At 59.7% G+C, this 19,915-nt stretch overlaps 1 protein-coding gene across 1 annotated transcript; it reads left to right on the top strand.

Moving 5' to 3' along the window:
* Positions 1 to 1,024: 1,024 nt before the first annotated feature.
* Positions 1,025 to 18,326, top strand: SIGLEC1 (sialic acid binding Ig like lectin 1). Its single transcript, XM_074147592.1, has 21 exons — positions 1,025 to 1,073; positions 1,862 to 2,218; positions 2,301 to 2,597; positions 3,089 to 3,352; positions 4,135 to 4,389; positions 4,943 to 5,242; positions 6,239 to 6,493; positions 7,246 to 7,548; positions 8,100 to 8,354; positions 9,109 to 9,408; positions 10,509 to 10,763; positions 11,674 to 11,976; positions 12,599 to 12,853; positions 14,010 to 14,315; positions 14,648 to 14,899; positions 15,245 to 15,544; positions 15,716 to 15,970; positions 16,432 to 16,728; positions 17,621 to 17,720; positions 17,823 to 17,895; positions 18,309 to 18,326. Exons 1-21 carry the CDS (start codon positions 1,025 to 1,027, stop codon positions 18,324 to 18,326), a joined length of 5,049 nt encoding a protein of 1,682 aa, XP_074003693.1.
* Positions 18,327 to 19,915: the final 1,589 nt, after the last annotated feature.

Raw genomic sequence — 19,915 nt, forward strand, 5'->3', positions numbered from 1 at the left:
TCTAGAGCTGCTAAAACCATTAAACCCACTAAAAATTGATAAATCCCTAGTTGAAACCTGAATGTACAACACCAAAAAGCAGAGGCAGACCCCAGAGCAGGCACTGGCTGTGCCAAGCTCAGGGCTGCGGCCGCGCTCCTCCTCCCTGTGGCTGGTCTTATTGAAATCAAAACTGCGGAGTCTGAAAATCCATGTCCTTCGCCCCACTGCCAGGTCCTCAGCCCTCTTCAGCCCATGGTTTGGTTGCTCCCACAGAGCATCGGCACCTTTGTGTCTCCGGTGTTTTGACAGCCAGGATGCCGTGTGCCCAGCAGAGCTGCGATATCAGGACAGCTTTAACACATGCCCATCCGTGTCCCTCTGTCCTCACATCTGTACATGCTCTGCATATGCTGAGACCCTCTGGGACTTGGCTGGTGGCCGTGCGCTTGTCACTGGGATTTCTGCCTTTATGGGCATTTCCCTGAGAGTGCTTCTTTAAGAGTATCTCTCCTCTTATTTTCAGGTACCCACTTGCTTTTCTTTGTCCTCATTTTAATTTTCAACTTAGACTCCCATAACCAGCATTTGCACAGCCCCATCCCGCACCAATACACGCATTTGCCGTGTCAGTATTATATTACTCTTCATTTGCTCCCTGCGTCGCACGGAGGCACACGAACAAGCTCCGTAAACCTTGTCACCTCACTGCAAAAGCCGGATTAGCTCCTTAAACTCCCATGAGAGTTCAGCAAAGCCGGGGCTCCCCCTCACCCTGCACCTCCCTCTGCCTCCGTCCCCTGGCCCCGCTGTGCTGCTGCTGCATCCAGAATGACGCTGGTGTTGCTGCGAGCAGGATTTATCCTGCATCGGTCAACAACCTGTTGACACACAATGTGTTTGAAGGCCTTTGGCCACCCTTTCTTGTTGCCAGGGTCCCCTCTGCCGAATGCCAGCCTCGAGGACCGGCCACCTCCCACCCTCATGGCGTGAGCCAGCCCTGCCTCGGCCCCCAGGGACACCCAGCCGTGCCTGGGGTGCTGCCATGCGCCTGCCCTGGTGGCTTCTCCTCCTGGCCAGCCTTGTCCCGCCAGGTACAGTGCCACTGAGACACCCGCTGCCTCCTGCCCTTCTGGCATGGTCTGGTCCCCTGCAGGGAATGGTTGCCTGGATTTACACTAGGAGGGGTGGGAGCAGGAGCGCTGGCGCCCTGGCCCTGCCGGGAGCCATGCGCAATACCCAAGGGATGGGCAGACAGGCTCTGGGGACCCCAAGGCTGGTCCTGGCTCTCCCACAGGCCATGGCATGGCAGATGCTCAGTGGAGATTTGTCGTCATATGCCGCATTGTGCCGTGCCCCCACATGGCAGCTCTGCCTGTGCCCCCTCCTCTCAACGGGCAGGCACATGGTGCCCACAGGCAGGGGTGGGGGTGGGCATGGGGTGGCAGGGACTTCAGCTAGGGCATGAGAGAAAGGACAAGGAGCCAGAGAGGGGAGCAAGGAAACAAGCTTATGGAGGGCCAGAAGGGCAAATTGTCTTTTTTTACTAGTTTTTTAGGCCTTTGCTTTTCAAATCTGGCTGTTGCCTTGCACTGTCCAAAAGCACCACCCACAGATCCAGCTTTTCCTTGTCATGTCGTCCTTCTCCACCCCAAAATTTTCCTCTAGGCTGTTTTGTGTCCCCCCGCCCCATTCTCCTCTCCCGCTTCTGGGCACGAGCCCCTCCTTGCCCATCACAACACCCTGCCTGTTGAAGCAGCTCAGGAGATGTGACCTGGCTCTGGGGGTGTCCCAGGAGGGGAGCAGGGGGCTGCAGCCCAAGGAAGACCCCGGCATGGCTCACCCCCTGACCCTCCCTTCCCACTGCCTCCCTCCAACACAGCCCTCGGCTCGTGGGGGGTCACTTACCCCGAGTCCCTGTGGGGCGTCAGGGGCTCCTGCGTGCTGGTTCCCTGCACCCTGAGCTACCCCAACAACGTGGTGGCCGACGACGGCATCGTGGCCATCTGGTACAAGGATTACGACAACCAGAAGACACTGGTGTACCACTCGGCAGCCCAGGAGGTGGATGCTCGCTTCAGGGGCCGTGCCCAGCTCCTGGGGGACCCCGCTGCCCGCAACTGCACCCTGCTGCTGCGGGAGGTGACGCCGGAGGACAGCGGGCCCTACAGGTTCCGCTTTGAGATTGTCAATGGCGACCGGTGGTCAGCGGCACGGGATGTGATGCTGAGGGTTTCAGGTGGGTACGGTGGTGAGACCCCTCCCAGCCCCCTGCCTGCTCACCCCATGCTGGCATCCCACCCTCTGCTCTCCATCCCCAGACACCCTGGAGCATCCGAGCACTGCTGCCAGCGAGGAGCAAACCGAGGGGCAAATGTCCACCTTGCAGTGCTCTACACCCTACGTCTGCCCACTGGGTGACGTCGCCCTGCGCTGGGGGGGCTACAACCCCCAGGTCTCCACGGTGTCCGGCCGGGTCCAGCTGGACACGAGTGGGGTTGGCCGCTACCTGACCCTCACCACCTCCTTCTCCTGGAAGGACCACTCCAAGAAGCTGCTCTGTGAAGTTTCTTATGGCTCCAGGAAGGCTACCGGGGAGGTCATCCTGCGGGTGAGACGTACGTGGGGCAGCTCTGCACAGGGGCTGGCTTAGCGGGGCATGGGGACAGGGTCACTTTTGCCACAGCTACGCCACCTGGGTCCCCCTCCTGCCACTCATTGTGCCCCCTCCTCTCTCTCCCTCTTGATGTCCTTTGCAAAAAGCCAGAGCAGAGTTTCCTCTTGCTTCTCCCTCCCTCTCTTGTTCCCCCATGGCCAGGGCCAGAATTAGTCCCATGAACGCTGCTGAAATGCCAGATATGTGCTGGCACCCACCACTGCGCCCACCCCTCTCTGCTGCCAGTGTTACCACTTTGCCCCCTTTCCCAGCTCTCCTCTAAGAGAAGACACTGTCCCTGCGCCAGGGCCAGCTCCTGTGCTTGGGGGAGACCTTTGCTCCTTTCTCCACACCAAACACTCATGAATAAACAGCAGGACAGGCTATGGCAGCGCCTTGTGTGTCCTGCCCAGCCTCACCGCTGCCCGTTGTGTCTGTCTGTCCTCCCCACAGATGCCCCTAAGGACACCCAAGTGTCGGTCAACCCCTCCATGCAGAACATCCGCATGGGCGACACGGTCTCCCTCACCTGTGAGGTGAGCAGCAGCTACCCCCCCATCTCTGCCTACCACTGGTACAAGGACAGGGTGGCTGTGGGCAGCGAGCAGATCCTGACCCTCCGGGGCATTCGCCGCGAGGACTATGGGCAGTACCACTGCAAAGCCGAGAACGCCATCGGGGCTGGCGTGGCACCCACCGTGACACTCTACGTCTTCTGTAAGTACCACGGGAGCTTGCCCGAGGTTGGGGCATCAGGGCCGTGGGAGTGGGATGGAGTTTACCCACTGAGTCTGGACTGGGATGGGTAGGGGCTGGCACTCAGGTGGCCAGTACTGGCTGGAGGTCCAGGAGCTGGGGAGTCTGCAGTGGAAGACTGTGATGCCTCTCTCATGCCATGCCTGAATCCTTTGTCCTTCACATCACAGGGCTGTGGTGAGTCCCAAAGACAGGGTGGGGAGGGATTTCCAGCCAAGTCCAGGAACCAGAACTGGCTACGAGGCTTCACTGCCTCCACTGGGAAGGAAATTGCCAGAGCTCCCGGGGATTTGGAGCCAGGTTGGTCTGTGGGGAAGGGGAGCCAGGGTTCCCCATTAGATCCTGCAGTGGAGACAAGCCCCAGTCTGCTACATCACCCAGGATCCTGCCTGTGCTGGAGCCTCACAGCGAGCATCTCCCCCTGGCCTGCAGCAGGTGGGGCTTGTCTGCTCCCCCAGAGCCCCCCGTGCAGACTCTAAGAGGCAAAGGACGCTGCTGCAGCCACCATGAGTTTTGCCTCTGGGGCTTTGCATTAAAGCCAGAACTTGAACACCAGCTGGCAAGGTGTTGGTGGCAGGGAGCAAACCCAAACACCTCCTGCCTCCATCATCATCCCTGGGGAGCAGAGGGGAGTCCTGCCTGTCCCCGGACTCTGTCCTGTGCCACAGGAGCTGGGGAGTCAGTGGGAGACATCTGCTCTCCCGCCTTCAAGGCCATCCTGAATGCGTCCCTGTCTCCATCAGCTGCAGAGATCTCGGTGAGCCCCGCGGCCAAAGTGCAGGAGGGGACGGCCACCACCTTGTCCTGTGATGTCCCTGGCAGGGAGGGCCAGGACCTCAACTACACCTGGTACAAGAACAGCGCCTGGCTCAAGGAGGGCACTGCGCACACCCTGCTTTTCCACCGTGTAGCCGCCAGCGATGCTGGCTATTACTCCTGCAAGGTGATGAACAACTGGGGCAGCGACACATCCCAGGCCATCAGCCTGAGCGTGACATGTGAGTGCCCATGACTCCTGTCAGGGGTTGGGGTTGTGTGTGTCCCCACCAGATGAGGGTCTCTTTGTGCCAGGGGCTGTGCAAACCCCCCTGAGTCAAAACAAAATCTCTGCCCCAAATGCCTCGAGTCCAGTTGAAAGGGGGGTTTCAGCCCTTCTGGGTAGAAGTTGCTATAAATGCAACAATTTCTGGTCATGAGCCGCATTTGAAGGTACCATTAAGTGGTATTTGCTGCAGAAGGGACTCATCTGTTCCTTGCAGCATCTCCCACTCCTCCGCTAATCTGTTTACACACCAAGAACTGCAGGGAGGTTACTAACCGAGGAGCCAGCTATGATAATAACAGCTCAGGAGCTTTTGCAAGTCAGGGGAAAAATAAAATAGCCCTGGGTTTGGCTTTGACATTTCTGTGAGTAAATATAACCCGCTTACGTAAAGGGGAAGGCCACTTGGAGGAGCAGCTGTGGGGGACAGGGGTGGACGTGCCCCACATTCATATAGTGGACACACTGCTGGTACCTCCCGAGCTGTAACATCCTCTCCCCTCCCACAGACCCCCCCAGGAACCCCACCGTCACCCTCTTCCAGGAGATGCAGGGTGGCAGGCTGGCCATCATCCGCTGCGCCGTGGACAGCCACCCCCCAGCCACCATGGCCCTCTACCGTGACGGCACCTTGGTGGCGGCCAGCGGGTCGCAGGCGGCCCCCCACCAGCGGCTGGGTGTCACCGCATCCCGCAACACCCTGCGGCTGGAGATCCGCGACGTGGGGCCGCAGGACAGCGGGTTGTACCGCTGCATGGCCAGCAACGCCTATGGCAACACCAGTGCCACCAAGCCCTTCATTGCCCGCGGTGAGTCCTGGTACGAGGGGGCTGCCAGGCTCCTGGCCTCAGGTCTTGGGTGCCGATGAACGCCCCTGGGGCTGTTGGGGCTGTTTCTGCAGGGCTGGGAGGGGTGAGGGGGGGGTACACAGCCCTGAGAGCCGCTGGGACCTGTATGGCATCAGGGGACATCAGTGTCTTGGGGACTGTGTGGTGGTTGTGTCATCCCTGCAGCCCTTCCCCACCTCGGGGGGGTCAAAGCCGCTTGCAGAGCTAGAGGTGCTCTGGAGTATTGTTTTTCAAAGCACTGCAAAATCTCTAGCAAAGTTTGTCCAAACTGTTTCTTCCCTGTCCCCGAAAGCCCCTGGCAGTGCCCAGCATCCGGGCACACAGCAGGGACCAGCTCTTCCTGCTCCATCCCCTAATCTTCTGCACCCTCTGGATCCCCAGCCTTGATGGTTTGGGGTGACAGAGGCAGCGGCCAGGGAAAAGGAGGAGAGAAAATCTCCCCAAAACCATGTCCTAGAGGAGCCTCCCTTATGATGTCAAAAGAAACAAAAATGGACCTCAGGGTCCTATTCCGGAGAAAATAAACATGAGTTTGGGTGCCACAGTGGTTAGCTGGGCCAATTTCAAGTTGGCCAAGATGCCTCCAGCACAGCCCGTCACCCACCAGCAGGCAGAGGGGACCAAGCCTATCCTGGGAGCAATTCACTGGGCTGAACATAGGTGCTCGGAGAGAGGAGGTGAAGGCTCAGAAAAGTTTGTCTCTGCTGGTGGCAGAGAGCTGGGGTGAACAGCTTGGGTAGAGACATCCCAGCTGACATCCAGTGCCCTCAGGGAATGTCATCCACCAAAGGCACAGCCAACGATGCCATAAGCTCCTGTGAGGGAGGGGGCTGCTCAGGTCTTGCCTTAGAGGGAAGCTGAGTGTGGGGATTTGGCCAGATGGAGCCAGGGGAAGGATGGAGGTTTGCAGCAGAGTTTTTCCCTCCCTCGCTGACATCCCTCCCTTCCATCCTCCAGCTACAGAGATCCTGATCCAGCCCTCGGCAGAGGTGCGGGAAGGGGCAGCCGTCACCCTGACCTGCCTGGGGCCTTGGGGGGTGGCGGAGGAGACCCTCTACACCTGGTACAGAAACAGCAAGCGCCTGCAGGAGAGCTCAGCCCCGACGCTACGCTTCCCCTCCATCCGTGGTGAGGATGCAGGCACTTTCCAGTGCAGGGTCCAGAGCAGCAACAGCAGCGACACATCGGCAGCCGTCCCCCTCCGTGTGCTCTGTAAGTGCTGCTGGGGGGTCTCCGCCTCATAACAGCCAGGCTAGCCAGGGGGGTCCAGGGTCCGGGCTGGGTGGCCCTGCTGGGAAACCCCCCTGCTGCTTCCACCCCAAGATTTCACACATTACTGCTGAACACAGCCAAGGAGCTCTTGGGTAGAAATGCAGAGAGGGTGGAAAATTCCCTTTTGCAGGTAGGTCTGTAAATTTGGGTAGGAGAAATTCGGAGAATCCCAAAATTCACAGGGATCAAAGAGTTTTAAAATGTCCTATGAAATTAAATTCAACTCCTCAGAACAATAAATGGTCCCTGTGAAAAATACATTCTGGTAGGATTTTGCCTTCCAAATATTTTCTGTGCTGCAAAATAAAAATCTTCCATGATACCAAACCAGGAAAAATGCCAATAGGAATTTTTAGTCAAAATTGCATTTTTCTGTGGTTGTGGTAGGAAACGTGCATCACAACTGGATCCCAGATGCCTGAACCACTGGGACCTCTGCAGACCTGCTTCAGGGTTTGGGGTAGGGCTGGGCACCTGCACTCAGACCCTGAGCTCAAGCCAGGTGACAACAGAGGTGCCATCACAGGTGCCTGGGGCATGCAGGTCCCTTGCAGAGAGCCAGCAGACATGAGACCCTGGGATCTGGCAACTGGAGGGTTGTGGGATGTCCAGCAACAAACCCTAAGGTTCTTGGGGTTCTCCCATCCTCAGGAATCCATAGGATTCTCACCAGTGGTGTTTTAACCCTGCAGTCCCACCACGGCAACCAGTGATGAGCTCTTTCCTGGAGACCCAGAGTGGGCACCTGGGCATCATCCAGTGCACTGTTGAGAGTGACCCAGAGGCCAACCTGACCCTACAGAGAGGAGAAGAAGTGATAGCCTGTACATGGGGCTGCCCCACAGCTCCCAACCCCAGGGTCCAAGCCACCTTGTCCTACAACAGCCTGAAGGTGGAGATCCGGGATGTGGTGCTGGAGGATGAGGGGACTTACATCTGCTGGGCTGTAAACCTGCAGGGCAACGCCAGCGTGGCTGTGGACTTCAGGGCTGAGAGTGAGTGTGGTGAAGGGTTGGTGGGCACAGTAGAGCCAGATGCCACACATCTCCCCAGTGTCTGGGAAAATCCTGGAAGAAAGGAGGCTGGGAAGGGAACGCCAGGGATGGAGAAAGCTCAGGAGATCAAGGGTGATGGTGGCAGGAGGACAGAACAAGCAGAACCCATGAAATCCAGGGTACCAAACAGTGTCTGTCTTGAAAGAGCTGCTGTGCACAAGTCACCTGGTGCTAGCATGGAGCACGAGCGGGGTTAAAGTGGGGGCTGCTACAGGAGGGGGGTGCCAGACCCTCCAGCCCCTCTTGGTGGGTTTGGAGGGTTCCCCCATGGCCAGAGTGAGGGCTCCAGCTCCTGGTGGGGATTCATTGCTGACCCCTACCCATGTAGGACCAGGGATGCTGACCAAAACACTTCTGAGGGGATTCCCACTGGCACCCTCCTGCTGACATGTCACCCCTTGGCTGGTGGAGCCCTGGGTGGCCAGTGATAGCCATTCTGGCTGAGCTTATGCCGGAGCCTGTTTGCCTCCTGCCTCTGCCCCTGCCTGTAGCTGCCAGCATCGCAGTGGTTCCGTCCTCCCATGTGCTGGAAGGCCATGCCGCCAACCTGACCTGCCGGCTGAGCAGCGACTCCCCAGCTCTGCCCAACTTCACCTGGTACCACAACGGGCAGTGGCTCGCCGAGGGCTCGGCCGCCTCCCTAGTGTTTCGGCAAGTGGCCAGCACGGATGCGGGGCTCTACCACTGCAGAGGCACCACCGACAGCAGCAGCCGGAGCTCCCCCGCCGTCTCCCTGGACGTGCTGTGTACGTATGGGCTGCTGCGGGACACGCAGCTTGTTATTCCCTCAGGGTCTGCAGCTTATGCCCGTGTAAATGTGCTCAGCCCTGCTCACACCTGCAGCTGTGCCCAGGGTCTGAGCAGAGCTGATGTGGGCGCGCGTGCGGATCTTTGAGTACATATATATGTCCTGGGGCTTCCTCCTGTGGGTGTCTGTCCTTCTGTGCCACCGCCTGCAGCATCTTTACTTTCCTGTTGAGCAAGCACGTGCTTAACAGATGCATGGGCATGTGTGTGACCCTGAAGGTGTAAAGCATCTATATGTTTGAGGACCACTGTGTGGTATAGCACACCCTGGAAAACCCCTGAGAGTGGCTGCTGTGGGTGGGGACACTGTGGTCACCCTGGGGATGGCGTGGTCTCCCCGAGTCTGGCAGAGATTTTCCTTTTCCCCTTCCCCTTCTCTTTCCCCTTCTCTTTCCCCTTCCCTTCCCTTCCCTTCCCTTCCCTTCCCTTCCCTTCCCTTCCCTTCCCTTCCCTTCCCTTCCCTTCCCTTCCCTTCCCTTCCCTTCCCTTCCCTTCCCTTCCCTTCCCTTCCCTTCCCTTCCCTTCCCTTCCCTTCCCTTCCCTTCCCTTCCCTTCCCTTCCCTTCCCTTCCCTTCCCTTCGCAATGCAGCTTTTCCCTCTCTTTCTGGGAGGCCGGGGGGTGGCTGCAGTTTTCCAGGAGATCTCATGCTGGAGGGCGATAGCTGCTCCACTGACGTTCCCTGCCCTGTGCAGATCCGCCGCGGGACCCCCGCCTGACGGCGTTCCTGGAGACAGAGAGAGGCCGCCTGGCTATCTTCCAGTGCTCAGTGGCAAGCAACCCTCCCGCCCGGCTGGCCCTGCACCGGGGCGAGGAGCTGGTGGCCACCAGCGATGTGGGGAGCAGCCCCAGCCCGCGGGTCAGTGCCTTGGCCACCCCCAACTCCCTCCGGGTGGAGATCCGGGAGGTGACACCGGCAGACGAGGGCAGCTACCGCTGCACCGCCACCAATGCGCACGGCACCGCGTCCCACCGCCTGTACTTCCGCGTGCAGAGTGAGTACCTTGTGCCAACCAGCTCGTGTCCACACCATGCTCAGGTCCCGCTGGTGGGGTGGGCGACACTGGGGGCAGGGGCCGTTGGGCTGGGGGCCAGGAGGGAGCTGACAGCAAATATGACCTTTTCTGCATGATTTCTGGCAGTGGCACTGTCTGACGGGACGAGTGCACACTCCGGTGCTGTCTCACGGTGACAGCAGGGCAGAGAAATGTCACCGAGCACAGCAGGCTGCGGCCGGGTGACCCAAAGTGACGGAGCTGCGGGGGCCGGGTGTGATCCTGCCCCCGGGCCACAGCAGGGACATGGCTTTGTGCTAAACCATGTCAGACAGAGGCCAGCGCAGGGCAGTGGCCGGCACCGGCTGTTTTGTGGTGTGGTTTGTCCAGCCGCCCCTCCGCCTGCCTCCTCAGCAGCTCGCCAGGGGGTGGGATGGGGTGTCCCCATCCCTGCTGGGGGGGTCCCTGTGCTGGGCCTTAAGTGTAATGAGCTGAGACCTGACTGTGTGCCCTGGGGGGCTTTCTGGCTGCAGGTGGGCATTGGTGCCTAACCAGCACCCAGACCCCCTCGCCTCTGCAGCCAGACCCTGGAGCGAGGCAGCACCCGAGTTACCTGGGGGGGGCTTAGCAGGAATCCTGGACTGAATTAATTTTTCGGGTTGGGATCTGGCCCTCAGACTGATAGATCTAAATGTGTCTCCATGGAAGTGTCCACATGGGAGCCGGTGTCTGTGCTCCCGCCCAGTGCTGCAGGATCCCACTCAGGCTCCGGCTGTGGCTCTGGAGGTGTTAGCTCACGTCACCCGCCATGCACCAGGCACATGTATTCAAACAGCCTCAGCCCTGGACACCACAAGTGGGGATCCAGCTAACAGGGACAGGGAGCAACATGTTTTCCGAAAAATAAATGTCTAGTGCAAGCCCCAGGGTTTTGAGGGTCCATGACCTCCCCAGTCAGAGCAAGACCTGTGATGCACGCTATGGAAGTGATGAGGGTTTTGTTTCCATCCTGTGCTGTGTCGGGGCTGATCAGGGACTGGCAGTGCTGAGCTCTGCTGCAATGCCCTCTGAGCTGGTGGCATCCTCTCTCCGTGTTCCAGCTGCCCGAGTCCTCGTCTCACCATCCACGGAAGTGCAGGAAGGAGACGATGTCTCCCTGATGTGCCAAGTGGTGGGAGAGCAGCAGGACGACACCATCTACTCCTGGTACAAGAACAGTGAATGGCTCCAGGAGAGCCCTGACAACTTCCTCCCCCTGCCCCACATCTCCAGTTCTGCTGCTGGCTCCTACCACTGCCGAGCCCGCAGCCCCTCGGGAACCAGTATCTCCCTGTCCGTTGCTCTGCACATCTCCTGTGAGTAGGACCTTCCTGGGAATTGAAGCGAGGAGGGGGGAGTGGGGTGCCAGGGATGGGATGGTGCCAGGGGTGGGATGGTGCCAGGGATGGAGGGATGGGATGGTGATGGGGGTAGGATGGTGCCGGGAGTGGGATGGTGCCAGGAGCGGGATGGTACCAGGGATGGGATGGTGCTGGGGATGGGATGCTGAGCAAGGCCATTCAGCCACACAGGCCTATGGCTGGCACGTAATGGGTGCCTTGAACAGCCCTCGCTGCTGGTACTGTCCCCAAACGCTGCATGTCCCACACACAGGACTTGAACTAGAGCTCTACAAACTTTGTAATAAAACATCCTCCGCCCTTAGAAAATGCCAAAGTGTTTAAAGTGGAAAGTTTATGGGAGCATATCTCCTCGATAAACTCCTAGTCTGAGTAAAACCCAGCCTGGTTGGTCACGTCCCTTTTCAAGCAGAACTTTTCAATGAGAAGGGGTGTGGCCACTGCACCTCTGAGCTGTTTTATGCATGTTGCATAAAAAGGGGGAAAAAATGTAATAACAAATATTTTGGTTCTGTTAGAACAACATTTTTCAATTGACCTGAAATTACTCACATTTTTCAAGACTTCAGTTAGGAGAAATGTTGTCTGTCTGTGGTGGAGGGGAAAATTCTGGAAGGATAAAGTGTGGCTTATGCTTTCGCTGCAAGTGTGGGCTGGTGCTGCCCTGGCGCTGGCTGAGAGGTGCCAGGAGCCACCGCAAACATCTCAGGTGTCTGAGACACGTGAGGAGGGCAATGCCACCCAGGACCTGGGGCAGACATAAGACCTCCCAGGCCAGAGCTGGGGCCAGACAGCCTGGCCTTGGGGGGCTCTGGGTGCAGACTCGGGATTTGCTCTCCCTCCGTGTAACATCTGGCCTGGGCAGATCCTCCACGGGCTCCGGTGCTGACCTCCTTCCTGGAGACCCCCGAGGGGCAGCGGGGCGTCCTGCAGTGCACAGTGGACAGCAACCCACGGGCAGAGCTGGCTCTCTTCAAGGACCAGGCATTGGTGGCCTCCATGGCACTGCCCCAGCCCACCGCCCCACCACGGCTCAGCGTCGCCTTGGCCGTCAACACGCTGCGGGTCAGCATCCACCCCGTGCTGCTGGAAGACGAGGGCGAGTACGTGTGCTTTGCCAGCAACGCCTACGGGAACAGCAGCACCATGGCGAACTTCACGGCAGGCAGTGAGTGCGGGGCTGGCGCTGCCTCCGGGGACAGGTCGGGTGCAGGCAGGGGATGGGGGTGGGATGGAGCTGTGAGAGCAGTGGGGGGAGTGATGGAAGCAGGGGGTTATGGTGAAGAGGTGAAGGCAAGCACTGCTGGAGGATGCTTGTGGGGAAAGGAGGGGAGAGAAGCTGGAGTAGGATGGACAGCACAGAAACAGAGAAGAAACAGAGGAAGATGCATGTTTATGGGAACGGAGGGCTATGCCAGAGGTGTTCCCAGAGAGCTGCATGAATCACCCCCACACATGGTGAAGGAACTGCAGCTCCTCTCGGAGGAGATGCAAAGGGCTGGCTTTGCCATATTAATCCATGACACCGTCCTGGCTGTGCTCGCAGAGTGGGCATCACCCTGGGCTGTCCTACAGCAGCCACAGGGGCAGCGAGGGGTTGGCAGGGAGGGGGATGTGGTATCTTCATCACTTCTTGTCTGGAATGATGGGAAAAGAGGCACAAGATAAAGTCCCGGATGGGACCAGCTCTCCCACCTAACGTCCCACTAGCCTCCTGCCCAGGCGACCCTCCATCCCCTCCTGTCCAACTTGCTCTCCCCAAACATCACCGCCTTCCTCTTCCACTGCAGCTGCCAGGGTCTGGGTCTCCCCCTCCCCAGACGTCCAGGAAGGCGACGCCGTCAACCTGACCTGTGCAGTTGAGAGCAGCAGCGGGGAAGTGCTGAGCTACGCCTGGTACAAGAACAAGGTCTGGTTCAGCAGCAGCTCAGCTCCAGCCCTCACCTTCCCCAGTGTCGCTGCCACCGATGCCGCCTCCTACCACTGCGCGGTGCAGACCCCGGCACGGACCCGCAGCTCTGCCCCCACCACCCTCAACGTCCTCTGTGAGTCCCTGCAGGCAGGGGGCTTCACGCTGTGGGGGGGAGGTCCCTGGCACCCCCCAGGGCAGGGACCTGGCCACGCTGTAGGGAGGTCCTTGGGGTGTCACTTGTACCTTGGCTGGTCCTCTTGACTGGGAACCTTCCTGGGGTCATTAATGGGGCCTGCCTTGGTTTTGGAGAGCTCAATAAAAATAAGCCTTTGTCCCAGGTGATACTTAAGCCAAGCTTTATACCCCAGTCCTGTGTCGGACCCCCACAAGCAGACCTGGCCAAACAGCCCCAGTTCATCTGCAGAAGACTTCAGTGAAGCTTCTCCAAGCGCCCCAAGTTTGTCCTTATGCTTTGCACCAAACTGAAACAGAAAAATCTTTGGCTTTCAGGAAAGATTGTGGGATTTTATTTTTTCTTTCCTGATTTGGAAAATGAAAACCAGACTTTGTTTAAAAAAAGACGCGCAAAAAAATGTAGTTGCAAGTCAGAATGTAAATTTTTTTTTTCCCTTTTTATTAGAAAAAGACGGCTTTAACTTATAAATCTGCTGTGAGAAGTGAGTGTTGAGGAGCACTCCTGGAAACTTCCTCCAGAGAGCCTTAGACCCCAGCAACCCCAGACCCCGTTGCTTCTCTCCCTCCTCCTGATCTGGGATGGGGAATGCTGGACAGATGCTGCTAAAAATATCTTGGCATTATGGGCATGAGCTATACCCCCAGTTGCCCTGCCTTTGCTCAAGCCTCGCTGTTGGGGTTTTCCACACACCGATGGGCAAAGGGTACTTTTTATTGAGGCTGGGGAGGGAGTGGAGCACCCAGCTGGGATGGGCCATGCGCTGTGCAGTGCTCCCACACCTGGTTGGCATGGCTGGAGCTGCAGGATAGAAATAAGCTCAGCAAATGACCCTGAGCCCTGTTTTGAGTGCCCACTTGGTTCAAGGGGATGGTGGATGCTGAGGAAAGAGGCAGCGCCTGCCCGAGCAGGTCCTGTGTTGCAGGCAGCGGAGCCTGGCAGCTGAGCATCACCGCCCCAGCTCACAGCACAGACGAGACCGTGAGAGCAGCCATCCCAACTTGAGCATCGCAGGCTGGGGGTGCTCTGACTCACCGAGATGCTGCTGGTCCTACAGTCTACCTCTTCCCTGCTCCCCTGCCTTTCCTTCCCACAGACCCCCCCAGGAACCTACAGATGAAGGCCTTCGTGGAGAGCGGAGAGGGGATGGCGGTCATCCTCCTCTGCACCGTGGAGAGCAACCCCCTGTCTGAGATCACCCTGCTCAAGGATGGGCAGCCAGTGGCCTCCAGCCCCACCACGGGAGGTGACCACCCCAGGCAGAGCAGCCGCATCTCCCCTGCTCCCAACACACTGAGGCTGGAGCTCCGGGAGGCCTCCGAGGAGAATGAGGGCGAGTATGAGTGCCGGGCACGCAGCCTCCTTGGCAGCACCCATGCGTTCCTGCCCCTCCATGTGCAGGGTGAGTCCAGCTTTGCTGTGGGATGGGGGCATGAGGGGCTTCTGACTGGGGACCCCCAGGCAGGTTGGTGTGGGCATCGAGGGGTATGGCCCAAAGAAGTGTTGCTGTCCGGAAGCAGAGTAACCAGGGGGGTCAGGAATGTTGTGGGGCTGGTGGAAGGGCAGGGAGCTGCTGCTGCCCGCTTGGGGGGGGGAGGGGGGGATGCCCACTCCACCCACGCCCCCCACTGAAGGGGGACGGGGGCTTTGAAGCCGGGAAAAGCTTTTCCCAGCCACAGCCGAGGAGGGCAAACCTTGTGCCAGTGAGGGCCAGCTCCGCTTCGCTCTCCCCAGCCGTCCGGGTGGTGGTGCGACCCTCTGCCGAGGTGCCCGAGGGGACCGACGTGACGCTGACCTGCCGGGACGCGGGTGCCCGCCCGGGCACCGTCTACACCTGGTACAAGAACGGTCGGTGGTTGGCGGAGGGGGTCGGCGCCTCCCTCCTCCTCCCCGCTGCCCGGCGCACGGATGCGGGAGCCTACGCCTGCCGGGCGGGGAGGGGGCTGCGCGGCCGCCGGGCCCCTCCCGCCGCCCTGCGGGTGCTCTGTGAGTGAGGGGTGGCTGCATTTTTTGGGGGGGCGGGAGGGAAGGGCGGGCATCGGGTCCTGCCGGCAAAGGGGTGCCCAGGGTACCCCGGGAGGGATGTCGCTGTCGCGGCGTCGCGGCTGGGAGGACGGTCTATGTCGCCACCTGGTGATATCCAGCGCCTGGCCCGGGGAGGGGGGCTGGTCCCAGGTGCTCCTTGACCTCACATCGCGCGCCCCTTTTCTCCCCCCAAGCCTACAGCCAGCAGCAAACCTGTCACCCCCCAAGCCCCACTGGCTGGTTCCCTGCCACCAGAGCTGTTTTGGGAGGCAGGCCGGGGGGGAAACGCTGTCCTTATCGTTGTAGATGCACCCCAGGAGCCTTCCTTCATCTCCCTGGTGGAGCCCCGGGGTGGACAGCAGGCGGTCCTACTCTGCATCGTTGACAGCTTCCCACCCTCCGATATAGCCCTGCACCGGGGTCCCGGCCACACGCCCCTGGCCTCCACATGGGGCCTGGCCGACCCACGCTTCACCATCCAGGTGGCCCCCAACTCCCTGCGGGTGGAGATGGGGGAGCTGGAGCTGCGGGACACAGGGCTCTACATCTGCTCGGCCAACAACAGCTACGGCACCGTGTCCTCGTCCCTGCGCCTGGACGTGGGAGGTGAGGGCAGCCCCGAGCCGTGGTCATGGTGAGACCCATGTCAGGGTCCCAGGTTCCTCTCCTGTGGGAGCGTGGGTTTCAGGAGACTTTCAGGGGGTTTGAGGATGGTGCCCTGTGCAAACCCAAGCCCTGGGCACCTCCTGACTCTTTGGCCCCCCTCCGCCTCCTCAGGGGTCACAATCATGGTTGAGCCCTCGCCAGAAGTCCCCGAAGGCACCACAGCCACCATGACCTGCTCAGCCATCCCTTGGGTGGGGGAAGAGGCCAACTACACCTGGTACAAGAACAGCCGGTGGTTGCAGGAGGGACCAGCCAGCTCCCTTGTCCTCACCCATGTCTCCAGTGCCGACACCGGCTCCTACCACTGCCGGGCGAGTGGGACAAGGGGCAGCACTGCCTCGGCCATGCTCAGCTTCAGTGTGCTCTGTGAGTGTCCCCCAGCCCCTCGTGGACAGGACACTGGGCAGGATGGGGTGCAGAGCCCCTGACATGTGGGGTGCATCCAGCTCAGCATCACATGTGTCCCATTCGCTTGGCCCTGCTGTGGCAAGGGGGCCTTCCTCCTCTTCTTCCTCCTCTCCCTGCCCTGCTCCTCTACCTTTGGACCTGGGAAAGATGTCAGGGTTTTGTCTAGCAGTGGCTGCACATACCCCTTGAAAGTCAGATGAGGAGCCAACATACTCCAGACTGGAGGGGGGCGTGTCTCCAGCTGGTGGGGGGAAGCAAAGAGCAGGAGAGGGTATGAAACCACCAGCCCCAGGCTGGATGGGCTGGAGCTGATCCAGACTGGAGGAGGGATGCGGTAGGCAGCCCTTGGTGAGGGTTTGGGCCAGCGTTGGGGGGGTCCCACGACATGGCCCTCCTCCAGCCCCATCTCTTCCATGCAGACTCCCCCCGGGATGTGTCCATCAGCACCTTCCTGGAGAACCGCAACGGGCGGGTGGGCATCGTGCTGTGCACAGCTGATAGCCACCCAGCTTCCACCATTGCCCTGTACCACCATGGCCGGCTCCTGGCCTCCAGCCTGGCCCCAGCCACCATGAAGGGGGTCCGTGCCTCCCTCTCCCACAACACCCTCCGGGTGGAGCTCGGGGCCTTGGGGCAGGAGGATTCCGGGGAGTACACCTGCGTGGCCAGCAACCCCCTGGGTAACGCCACGGCCGGCGCCTACTTTGACGTGCACAGTGAGTGGGGCTGTCCCCCCCTTGGGGTGCTGTGATGGGGGCAGGGGGGGCTCTGAGCGGAACGGGGAATTGTGCCAGAAAGATGATTTCAGAGCAGTGGGGATGACCAGCAGAAGTGGGTTGAATAAACCATGAGTCTTTAGGTGGACAGGAAAAGAGAGAGGGTTTTACTGCAAGAATTGGGTATTTGCTTTCAGGGAGATTTTTCTCCCAAAACATCCCAGGTTGGGTTTTATGAAAGGACTAGAAAAGCCCACAGAAACAGAAAATTGAGTTGAATGCTGCAGAGTGATCAAAAAGGTGAGAAGGAATTGGCTTGGGTTTGACAAATGTCAAAACACAATGCTGCTGCTTGTCATTGTGCTGGGTGACTGCCCCCGCACTGCCCATCCCTGGGTGCTGGCAGGGGACAGGACACCATCCAGCCTGGGGTGACACACAGAAACATGCCAGCTCGTCCTCCCCCTTGGTACAGGGGACAGTGACGTAGGCAGGGGCAGCCAGGAGCAGCGAGTGTCCCTGCCTGGTCCCAGTGGGGTCACATTATAGTGCCATGCCACCCTGTGACCCCCTGCAGTGTGTCCTGGACTCACTGACTGGCTGTCCCCAGCTCCGGGGTCCTGGCAGTGGTGCTGAGGGGTGTCCCCCGCCTGCAGCTGGCTGTCACAACCACCTCCCTAGGGTCCTTTTCACCTTTCACAGAGAATCCCAAGGCCTGGGAGGGTCCCATGTACACTGACCCCACACCAGGGCCATGCTGAGGCTGTGGCCACAGGGAAAAGGACCAGGGGGAGCCCACATCCCTGCAGGGCTCCCTGACCCAGCTCTGGTCTTGCCGAGCCGGCAGCCCTGGTGCCAGCAGGGATCTGCCCTGTCTCCCCTCTGCCCACAGCTCTCACCTACCTCCTGGCCTTCACTGTCCTGGCTGGGCTGCTGATGGCGGTGCTCTGCGTGGCTGCCCTAGCCCTTCTGGCTGTGAAGCTGTGGCCCAGGTAATGTCCTCAGCTGGGATGAAGAGAGGAGGGATAGGGACCCTGGGCTGAGCCGAACCCTATCGGGAAGCATGGGTGGCAACTCCCTATCCTCCCATCCAGGATGAGGAAGTTTTGGAACTGGTCTGGTGCTGAGGACACTTTTGAGCTGAGAAGCAAACAGGAGCAAGTGCAGGTAGGGACCTTGGTGAGGCCAGCTTTGAGGACACCCCCCCACCCCACCCCCCGAGCTCCTGGGGGATCCCCATGGTGGGGTCTGTGGGGTGCACTCTGCTCCAGAGCATTTCAGCAATGCCTCAGCATGGGGCTGGGAGATGTGGGTCCGGTCTCACACACGGCCAGGATCTGGCCCAGCCAGGCTGCTATGTGCTGCCACCACAGCTTTTGCTTGTTATTGCTGGAGCTGGGGAAAGGACAGGAAGGGCAGAGCCTCATGAAGACCAGAATTAGCCCTTGCAGGCTCATCCCAGAGGGGCTTCACTTTGTACATGAGTGCTGACCTCTTGGGATGATGCACTGGCTGCACCCCTGGCCTCATGGGCTCCACCATGGCCAGAGTTTCCCCAACTAGCCCCTAACCTTTTCCAGGTGGATGGAGCTTCTTAAGCCAATGGCTTCTTTGGCCCAGGAGCAACTGTAGCATGTGGTGCTGGAAGCGCACAGCCTCTTCCTGGCTGGATCCAGGCAGGCCACACCATCACTCCCCATCTCCAGGGTGGCAGAGCCATGGCTGAGCTGGCAGCCACCACCCTGGGAACAATCCAACCCTGTCTCCATCCCCTCACAGCTCCTCCTGCCCCTCTCCTGCCCTGCCATGCCCCTCATCGATTCCCACCGTGGATGTTGTTCTCACGCCGGGCATGGCCTGTGCTCACCACCGCACATGGTGCACCACATGTGCCAGGCACCAGCAAGCTGTGATGGCTCAGGGCTGCTCTACAGCAGTGAAATCCCAGAAAAAAATAATCTCCTGATGGCAGTGCAAGCCTGGGGGAAGCCTCTTCATTTCCACTGTCCTTCTGTCCCCCCATCAAAGCCACCGCCCCAGAGTGCTGCCCACTGGGGTGCTATGCAGCCCCTGTACCCTGTGCGCTATTCCTCTGTCTGGAAATAAAACCCAAAGCAACATGCAGCCAGTGTCTGTTGGGATGAGCTGGGAAGGATTTTATTGCCCTGGTTTGGGAAGTGTGGAGAGCTGGGAAGAACCAGGCAGCTGTGGGGCTGGGCAGGGCTGATTCACCCAGAGACTTGTGATGCCTTCCATGTTCTCTCCTCTGTGTTATGCCCCAAAGCGAGTCTGCAGCCAGTGCGGAGCAATGGCTTGCTCTGAGGATGGGGCTGTGGGGCAGATGAGAGATCAAGGATGTGATGCTCGGAGACAGCCCATGGTCATGGAGCCCCATTTTCCTGGCATCTGTCTTGTGAGCCTGTTCAACAGAGGGCAGAGGTGTCCCGTCAGTGCCTGGGAAGAGGTAGGGGACAAGGAGGAACCCTGTCCTTGTCAGCTCTGTGCTGCCAGAGGGGAGCTGGGGCTGGGGGCCACAGGAGGGCTTCACTTGCAGAAGTTGCAGCCCCCAGTGAGGAAGGTGGCTGCTGGGTCATGTCCCCTCCCGGCCCACTGCCATTAGATGTCACTCTGCGGCCACCTCGCCGCTGGATGCCGCCAGACAGGGATTCGGCTGGGGATGTGCAGCTGGCTGGTGCTTCGGAGGATGGAGCTGGAGCTTTCCGAGCGTGGCTTGGGGGCTCAGGGGTGATGCTCCATTCACGTGGGAGCTTAATCCCCCCTTATCCACCTGTTCTGCTGCTCCTGTTCATCCCTCTAAGCAGTGTGCTCCCATGGGCCGTGGGTGAGACAGCCACCCCCCACACCCGCCAGCCACCCCCCATCTCTCCAGTTCTCCACACTCAAATTTACTGAGCTACCAGCCATATTTCTAGCCAATCTCCCTCTCGCTCAGCTCTTAGGGTCGCACAGACCCTCATCCTCCTCAGGTGCATCCTCCTGGTGCTCCCAGTGCCACATCTCACCACTGGTGCAGCCTCTTCTCGGGCATGAGCGGGACCAGCCAGGCAGGACAGTCCCCTGGGTGCGGGGCTGGTGGAACAGCAGCACTCCAGAGAAGGAGTCTCACCAGCAGACATGCAATAACCCCCAGTGCCCAGAGTGAGACTAAGGGTCCACTTAGCTGGCA

The sequence above is a fragment of the Numenius arquata genome, chromosome 5 (genome assembly GCF_964106895.1).
Source record: "Numenius arquata chromosome 5, bNumArq3.hap1.1, whole genome shotgun sequence".
Classification (NCBI taxonomy): Eukaryota; Metazoa; Chordata; class Aves; order Charadriiformes; family Scolopacidae; genus Numenius; species Numenius arquata.

Coding starts and splice junctions, on each gene's coding strand:
- SIGLEC1 (XM_074147592.1), top strand. CDS start 1,025: ATGCGCCTGCCCTGGTGGCTTCTCCTCCTGGCCAGCCTTGTCCCGCCA. Junction 9,409..10,508: donor CCTGTACTTCCGCGTGCAGA/GTGAGTACCTTG, acceptor TCCGTGTTCCAG/CTGCCCGAGTCCTCGTCTCA. Junction 17,721..17,822: donor GCTGTGAAGCTGTGGCCCAG/GTAATGTCCTCA, acceptor CCTCCCATCCAG/GATGAGGAAGTTTTGGAACT.